The sequence below is a fragment of the Engystomops pustulosus genome, chromosome 1 (assembly GCF_040894005.1).
Source record: "Engystomops pustulosus chromosome 1, aEngPut4.maternal, whole genome shotgun sequence".
Classification (NCBI taxonomy): domain Eukaryota; kingdom Metazoa; phylum Chordata; class Amphibia; order Anura; family Leptodactylidae; genus Engystomops; species Engystomops pustulosus.
In genome coordinates, this window is record NC_092411.1 from 243479878 (window position 1) to 243489435 (window position 9558).

Consider the following 9558-nt stretch of genomic DNA (forward strand, 5'->3'; position numbering starts at 1 on the left):
TAGATATGTTACCAAAAACAAGTTACTACATAGATACAAGAACAAATTGAAGATTACTAAATATTTACAGGACCAGAACCAAGACTGATTTGTAAAGTGATACGGAATATGATGGCGCTATGTAAATAAAGATTATGATTATTGCTACATGCATACAGGACCAGAACTGAAGAAGAGTGAAACAGACAGGCTTATGCTGCATTCAGGTCCTGTATTTCCCTCAGTTGTAAGGATACAACAGGGGGTTTACCATTGTACAGGCAGTCCCCTACTTAAGGACACCCGACTTACAGTCAACCCATAGTTGCAGACAGACCCCTCTGACCTCTGGTGAAACTTTCTGAATGCTTTACTATAGTCCCAGAATGCAATAATCAGCTGTAAGGTGTCTGTAAGGAAGCTTTATAGATCATCCTTGGTCCCATTACAGCAAAAATTGTTTAAACTCCAATTATCACTGGGGCCAAGTTTTTTTTGTCTGGATCTACAATTATAAAATATACAGTTTTGACTTAAGTACAAATTCAACTTAAGAACAAACCTCGAGACCCTATCTTGTACGTAACCCGGGAACTGCCTGTATTGTTTCAAAGGGGGGCTACATTGTATCTTACAGTATGCTTATACAGGGAGATACGTTCCCCATGATAGCAGGAGGAGAAGTGGACATTGGCACCAGGCAGTGATTTACTGCTGCCGGTGTTCAGGGTGACTCATTCAGTCCTTCAGTCACCGTTATCTGGTTATGAATGCCATAGTTGTATCCACCCCATCCCAAAACCTGTAATGGCGACCACTGAGCGTATACTGCTCCAAGCAGGATAAAAAAGCGCTATCTGCTGTGTTTCTGCTTGATGTGGCATATACTGATGTTCAGCAAAAAAAATTATGTGACCCTAACCTTACATGTGATGTCAGCAATCAAAGTTTATGTGGCAATGGAGGGATATGACAGAGAGAGACAGTACCTGGACTCTGGATTTTTGGGAGGGACGTGGGTGTCATGAACAGAAGGAGGGTACAGGAGGAGGGCTGAGGGCTAGGTGGGAGATACTGGGTGGCAGGGGCTCTGTAGGTGCATAAGGATGGTATACAGCTGCCTGTAGGGTGTAGGTGGTGGGGGGAGGTAGCTGCTAGGCTGCTGTTACCCCCTTCAACAAACCCTGTAGTCAATGATCTGCTAAGGACTGCAGAGTAGTAACCTCTCTACTATTTCCAGACAGGAAGTATTATTACTGAGTGCTGCTGCCACCTACTGGACAATAATGATCTCTACTGCAAAACAGAGAAGAGATAAATATTGGAATTTACCAACAGCTGCTGATTTTCTCTGAAGCCCCGGCCTATGATCCGGCCCTGGTTGTAGCAAACATTTAAATCCTTTCACAGATGAATTCAACAACCAAGGCTTTATAATTTACATACATGAATAGAACCACCATATTAACAGTGAGGTCAAAGTTTAAAAGGTGGAAAATTCTGTATTGCACAAAGAGAAACTCTGAAAACATTTAAAACTATCTAAAATAAGTTACAGTATATTGAATAAGGCCGGTGACATCACTAGGGACTGCCCTGAGCTTATGCTCCGCAGAGGTCGGGGAGCATGTACTTCACTCAGCAGGAATGCAATCAGAAAACGGTTGATTGGGCAGCTGTCTGTGGCCCATAGCTAACCCTTCGCGCCCCCCCCCCACTTGTTGATACACACACTATAATTATCCCGCATATGCACACAGAACATTACTTCTGCTCGTATCATGTACATGTGGTCACTGAACAACTATTTGCAACCTGCACTATAATTCCATTTTCACTACCATGCCTTACCAACCTTTTTTTTCTAAACCAAGCCCCCTGTACCTGTGTCCTCTAGCCTCCGACTCCTAATGTTGGGTGCGCTCATTTCTAATCCCATTAGTGCTGGATATGGCAGAACTTTGTGACTTCCATTATAAACAAAGAGCATTGAAATAAATCGAACCAATGAAAGAGATAACAATCGTGTTGTACCGCAATCTTTATCTGTATAACTGACACTTATTATCACAAATATACAAGCAAATGGCAAGTTAACTGCAAGACATAAAATTATTATGATACTGTGTCTTTAACTACAACAGGAAAGGTCATGGCACTCAGGTGTTTCTCATGGAGTAAAATAAATGCAGCCGGTTTGTCAAGGGGACAAAGTGCAGAAAACCGTGAAAGAAATCTGAGCTGTGAGTATTTGGTGCTTCTTCCTGTAAGACATGTTCTAGACACGTTGGTTTCTACTTTCCAGAGGTCTCTTTATGGGTAACACCTTAAGAATGTGATAGAGAACCACCGTATGATCATTGTATCATGTTATGTATAAGAATTATCCTCTAAGGAACAATTGATGTTTTATCATTTTACACAATTATTATGATGTGTGATGTCCACTAAGAAATATTTGCTTTGTCTTTTAACAGGTGAAACTTAACTCTTGCTGGATCCTGTCTTTTAGCAATGGCAAGACTGGTGGATTTTGTGTAAGTATTATTCCACTCTTCCTTTAGGTCTTTACAGCTCCAAACAAAAAAAAAACATAGATTTATAAATAGAATCCTTAAAAAAAATCCAATCAGTACAAAAAGGCGCTCTTATTTTATGTGGCGACTTTAATGCTATAGTACAACCAGAAATAGATTCCACATCCCAACCCAAAAGAAAACCCTTCTCATTATACACAACCCTATGGGACAATGCTCTCTTTGCCATATGGAGAGTACAGCACACCTCAGAGAGAGATTACACCTTTTTCTCTCACAGACATAACATATACACTAGAATAGACATGTTCTGATTAGATCGCTGTCTACTAGATAACATAGAAGGTACCTCTATTGGTGACATAACGTGGTCTGACCACGCACCAATATTAGTAAGGGAACAAATAAGTAAACTGGCAGCAGTTCTTGGTCTGTTCTTTTTAAACGCACTGAAAATGCATGTGTTTTTGCATGTTTACGATGTATTTGGCTGGCCAGAATCCGTGTTTCTTCATTTCGAAAAGTGTAAGCAGCTATATTAACATTTTCACAGCTGCTTACTGCTTTACAGAAATTACAGAAATTTACAGATTCAAACCAGCCAAACACATGGTAGACATGCAAAAAAGGAAGCAGTTTTCAGTGCATTTAAAAACGCACAAAGAACAGACCAAGAATGCACCGTGTGACCGCACCCTTAGACCACTTACACGGGTGAGTTTGATACATCCACACGCACAGCGTTTTCTGACTGGAAAACCCAACCCAAATGCTGAGCAACTGCTGAGTTCTGTTCCAAATACTCCATATTCAGACCTGCTGCAAATGTTATGTGAGTTGGACACTTCAAACTCTCTTGTGTGTAAGGCCGCGGTCACACGTACCGCTAGGTGTCCGTTCATAACGCGACACTAGTGCACAGGGGGAGGTCCTCGGCCCAAAAGCACAAGCGTTTCCAGGGAAACACATGCGATTGATAAGCCGATCGCATGCGTATCTCTGGAAACGCATGTGCGTTCGGGCCGATGACCTCCCCCTGTGCACTAGCGTCGCGTTATGAACGGACACCTAGCGGTACGTGTGACCGCGGCCTAAGTGGCCCTGTCCTGTGAATAAGGGATATTACTTCCATTGGACATTGTAAAAATATTTGACCGTGCACCTGTGTGACATCACGACCAAAGATATAACAAGTCATGCACCTGTGTGACATCACATGACCAGAGATATAACGGGCCATGCACCTGTGTGACATCACATGACCAGAGATATAACGAGCCATGCACCTGTGTGACATCACATGACCAGAGATATAACGAGCCATGCACCTGTGTGACATCACAGCACCGAGGACCAGTTGTTATCCACAGGAAGTAAACAATGAAGCTTCCTATAGAATGGCAGAGAGCAGAGATGTAGAAAATAGTGAAGGATTGGTACAGGAAGTATATAGGATAATTATATAACGTTTCATTACACAAACAATATCAATTATTTGCTAAAAGTTGACCACTTTAAAGTCTAGAACTGCAACTTATTTCTCAAGTGTCTGATGTTGGATAAGTCTAGTTTAGAAGACAGTCTACTCCGATTTTGGACCTTGAATTTGTTATATTAGTTTAGCCTGAAAAATACAGCACAATTTTGGTGCACATCCCCTTTTCCTCGCATGGGATTACTCACTTCCACTCGTCCAAGCTCCATTATCTGGATTAGTTGTAAAAGCGTCTGCAAACTGTCTAAAATCTATGGTGTATGTGGTGCGTTTTTTGAGCAAATTATAAAACCTGTTTATAATTTGTGACAGAATAACAGAATTTGCAATTAAATTAAGAAATTAAGACTTTTCTTTCATGGTATTCTAGGTATAATGAACTAGATACTAGACCTAGTTATAAGATGGACTATCCTGAAAAGGGTCTTTGTTTAATACTTAACATGGAGCACTTTGATATCCAAGGTAATGTATGCTTTATATTTCTATGCTATAGTAAATATATCTAATAGTATGAGAATAGTTAAGGTCTTATTCAGAAATACACTAAATGGATTACTCATTCACGGATCAATTTACACACTCGTCTTTTTTTACTTTTCTTTTAAAAAGTAGATCATGTCCTAGTCTGAACTATTTGAAAAAAATTATTGACGCAAATAACTGAAGACAAAGATGTGAATTGGATCTTAACTAAGAATCAAAATACCTACCTATATGTTCTGAGACACCAACTAGTGTTATGTAATCTCCCTATTTAATATCACACTGTTTCTTTGCAAAGGTTATCCCAGACGGACCGGCACCAAGAAAGACAAAAAGACCATAAAAGAAACCTTTAAGAAACTAGGATTTCAAATACGGACAGAAGACAATTTATCATGCAAAGAAACAGAAAAAGTTTTGCTGGAAGGTGATTTTTACTTTGACGCCTTCTGGCTTTAGTGTGACGGTGTTCAGGGGGCCCCAAGGAGGAGAAAGGGCCCTTAGTCAATAAAAACCCTCCTCCCTTTCCCTGTGTAGCGAACTCACTGTGTAACAGGGGTGGATGATCATGCTGTGGGGGGCCCACAAAATTTGCCAGTGAGTGGCCCCCAAACTTCCTAGTGGCAGTCCTCCAAACAGCAGGAGCAGAGGAGATTTGCTGTAGGGGAATGGAGAAAGATGAGTAGATGTGTTTATTATTTTACTGTGGGGACAAACATAGATTTGAGGGCAGTAAGGGGTGGAGCAAAGGGTGTGGCTTAGGGGAAAAATTTCCTGCATCGCACAAAGCTGCAGCATTTAACAATGGGAATTTAAAAATTATAGAGGGTAAAAATTACATTGAGAGCAATGATGGGACATTGGATAAATCATTGGTAGAGGCCTGAAAGATTTGGTATCTGTATTTTATTTCTCTTAGTTGCTACAGAAGATCACAGTCAAAGAAGTTGCTTTGCATGTGTTATATTAAGTCATGGAAATGAACATGGCATTTTTGCACGAGATAAGATTTTCACACTGAAGTGGTTGGTTACATTTTTTAGTAACAGTTATTGCGGGAGCCTTGCTGGAAAACCAAAGCTATTCTTTATTCAGGTAACCACTGTATACATTTTGTATGTTTATTAGGGGGGGTTAAAACAGGAGTAATTGATAGACTACAGTAACCCGACACCTAGCGCCAAATACACAAAATTGTGTTTATCACCTTCTGTTCTTTCATGAGACACCCCAACAAACTCGGACCAGCCTCTTGGCCATGTATAATAAACATTTTATTCTATCTGGAGGCTCCAAATCATGGACTAGAACAATAAAAAGCCATTTTGATCTACCATCAAAACCAGGGGAAATCCAAGCACAATGACTGTGGTAATATTCTTACATATGTTATCCATGGCTTCCTTCCTCCCAAAATAAACCTTTAAGTCAACTATGAGCCGGAAAGGCCCTCTCGGAGCACTTCCTCCTCCCCCCGTATGAAAAAACTTCCTGTACAGCGGTGAGAGTACATCAGGCAGAGGGAGGGGGAAGTGCTGATCCAGAGCAGAGGGGAGGGAAAGACAGTCTAACAACCTGTGGATTTGCAGCATGGAGGGGCTTTCGGAATTGCCCCAGTAGCCTTTCAGGCTCATTAACATAATAGAAGGTTTAAAATTAATTAAGATTGCCAGTCATGCTGCCTGGATCTGTGAGTAAGTGCCCCTGGTTTAGCATGCTCATTTTGAAGTTAGATTTCCTTTAGTACATATGTATTATAATGTTATCATGTCATTTATAATACAGCTTGCTTCATTGTATGCCACAGCTGTGAGTGAGCTTCTTTCTTGGATTTTTTTTTTCATGAACACAGAATAACAGGAAGTATAAACTATTGATTAGTCTGGCCTTTTACTATACTCTACAAATAATTATTCCTCATTCATTAGGCTTGTAGAGGAGAAGAATACGATTTTGGAATTGAAGCTGATGGACCATCTGACAATGCCCAGGGTTTAGCTCCACAAATTTTAACAGAGGAAGATATATTGTATGTGTATTCCACACCTCCCGGTAAGACATAACTTACATATAAGCCATTGCTACTCTCATGTGAAGAACATGTGATAACATTTACATATCTTTAGTGCTTTATGTTGCTTTATGACATTATGTACTTTTCCTTTCTATATTCACGCCCCCAGGGATATGTTTACTTGCTCCTATCCTCCACAGGAAAATATTCATCTACTGGAGTGATGAGCCTCAGGATTCCCACCGCCCCAAACCATACTTCTACTCTTCTAGATTTCTTGTAGTTCTCACTCCACACTATCATTATAAAGGCCACTTTCATGTAGCAGTACATTGAAAGATAATCAAGGAATATGATGTTTGGATCCACACCTAGATTTGGCTTACAAATCATGATGCAAAACACTGTAAAAGAAGCTGAAGTTTCCAGGGTGTAATCAGCTGTAGGTGCTCAACACTTGTACAACATAAGCAGGAAATATGCAAAACATTTTTTTAAAAAACCCTGCAGACATGACAAATGATAAATGTAAGGTACAGTATTGTACGGGTATTATTGTGTCTTGTGGATACATAGCTCAACAAGAACCATACCTCACTGTCGTTTTCCATCATCAGAGTGGAGCTCCTATGATTTTTTATCTTTATAATCTTTGCTTTATTGTGTTGTTCTAGGATATTTTGCATGGAGAAACAATGTTAATGGTTCCTGGTTCATCCAATCTCTGTGCAAGATTCTGCAAGAACATGGAAAAAACCTGGAATTAATGCAGATTCTGACCCGTGTAAACTATGCGGTGGCATCTGATTATGAATCCAGCAGCGGTTGTAAGGAGATGCCTTGCATTGTCTCAATGCTGACAAAAGAATTGTATCTATGACTTTATTTAAATGAAATCACTGCTATATACGATGGTTGTATCAATGCAATAATTTTGAGTGGAGTAGTATCACTAATACAATATTTTTGAGAAAAGAACATGTAAAGTGTTTAAAAGCAGGGCTCGGGACAATCACATGTGTGTTTCTATAAAAACAAATGCAATCGGCACCCGATGCACCCACACTAATTACAAAATATTTAATTTTTAGTTGCAAAATTCTGTTTTGATAATACAAGTTGAGGACACTGTTTACCCTTCTCCTATCAGCTTTGCACTCCCGAGTCCAGCAAGACGACGAGCCGGAGACCTGAGCTGCTCTGCTAACCATCCTCAAAGCGCTTCGGCCTAATTTTAGTGAAGTTTTGGCATCAAAGAAGCAACAGCACACATAAAGATGGGTGGCATGTGTGGGCATAGGTCTACATAACATATAAGTTAGTTTAGGTAAAAATTGGTGACGGATTCCCTTTAATTAATTCAAAGTTTACTATTATCACCAAAAATGATTCAGTGGTCTAGTAACTCAAGTATTTCCCCACATAGGTCATGCAACAAATTTGCTTAGTAATGTGACTCGTGACATTTAGTATCTATATTTAGTCCCATTTAGTTAGCCCATGGATACATTACACAGTACTGATCCATGGTCAGTAGTATTCTACAGCATAATACATCCTCCCGCCAATATTTGATTTTGAAGTACCTTAGGATCGCTTTCACAATTTCACATTAGATGTGGGGATGCACTACTGGGGTAAAACCAGTTGAGGCAACTGTACAACATGCAGAGTATTGCGTGGCTGCTACTGTACAGTTACAACCAGAAGGTTACATACACTATATAAAAAGATCCAAAAAGATGCGATGAGGCAGCACTCTGGTAAGTATAAAGGTGATCTTTATTCACCCATGGCAATACAAGGTGCAACGTTTCAGCCCATCCATAGAGCCATTGTCAATATCTAGCTTGATAATGGCTCTATGGATGAGCTGAAACGTTGCACCTTATATTGCCATGGGTGAATAAAGATCACCTTTATACTTACTGGAGTGCTGCCTCATCTCATATTTTTGGATATTTGATCTTACAAACCGGTGGATCAGGTTTGTTGGAGGAGTGCACCATCCATTGGACTTGATCCATTATACTCGCTGTGCTGCTCCACAATCGGACTGTTTGCCACTATATAAAAGATATAATATATTTTTTACTCACTATCTGACATGAAATCAGAATAAACCTTTCCTGTTTTGGGTCAATTAGGATCACCAATATTATTTATAATTTCCAAATGCCAGAATAGTGAGAGTACATTTTTATGACTTTCTGCAGTCAAAAATGTACTTACACAAAAATTACTAAACAATTGGGTCAGCCCACAAAATGATGTCATGTCTTTGGTAGCTTCTAATAGGTCTATTGGCAACATCTGAGTTAATAAGACATACTTGCGGATGTATTTGAAGACACACCTGAAATACACTGCTTCTTTATGTAACATCATGAGAAAGTCTAAAGAAATCGGCCAAGATATTGGGAAAGAGAATTGTGTATTTAAGTAGTTCATCCTTGGGTGAAAATTCCAGGTGCCTGAAGGTGCCTTGTACATCTGTGCATACAAGATGGGAAAGTCCAGCTATGATAGGTAGGCGACAGGACAATGACCCAAATCATACTTCAAAACTGTCAAAAAAAGTGAGCTCTTGCGAGCAGGGCCTCTGAACGCGTGATTGACATCATGCATCAGAAATTCAGGAGATCTGGTTGGTGATGTATCTGGATGCAGGACCATCAATTACAGTGAAGGGTAGTTTAGGACGAAGAGAGAGCTTGACTTCAGTGTTAAAATGTCCGCCTCCTTGACTTTATACAGCCAATTTACATTTCACTTCAAACTGATTTTTTAGTTGATGCCACCACTGGGCCATGAAAGAAACATGATCTGAAAGGTGCCTGACAACATACTATAAGTGGTTTATTAGGTCAATTTCAGCTGACAGGTTGGCTTTCACACTACAGCCCGTACCATACCATTGCGGGTTGCGTACAATACCATGCCTTTCAATGGGCAATACGTCCATCCATTTCGATGGACATATTTCCAACCGCGCTGTACCTTACCGGAAAGATAAAGCAGGCTCTATCTTCCCCTGTAATTATGGG

The 9558-nt window shown here is 40.0% G+C and overlaps 1 protein-coding gene across 7 annotated transcripts; it reads left to right on the plus strand.

Moving 5' to 3' along the window:
- The first annotated feature begins 2095 nt into the window (after window positions 1-2095).
- On the plus strand, window positions 2096-7540 carry LOC140076492 (caspase-3-like). 7 transcript variants are annotated; one of them, XM_072123036.1, is made up of 7 exons: window positions 2096-2222; window positions 2457-2516; window positions 4382-4476; window positions 4796-4924; window positions 5417-5592; window positions 6426-6549; window positions 7186-7537. In XM_072123036.1, exons 2-7 carry the CDS (start codon window positions 2494-2496, stop codon window positions 7389-7391), a joined length of 753 nt encoding a protein of 250 aa, XP_071979137.1. In that variant the 5' UTR covers window positions 2096-2222; window positions 2457-2493; the 3' UTR covers window positions 7392-7537. The 7 variants fall into 7 exon arrangements, with proteins under 7 accessions (XP_071979137.1, XP_071979155.1, XP_071979122.1 ...); XM_072123054.1 differs by having other exon boundaries at window positions 2206-2245; XM_072123021.1 differs by having other exon boundaries at window positions 2219-2298.
- Window positions 7541-9558: the final 2018 nt, after the last annotated feature.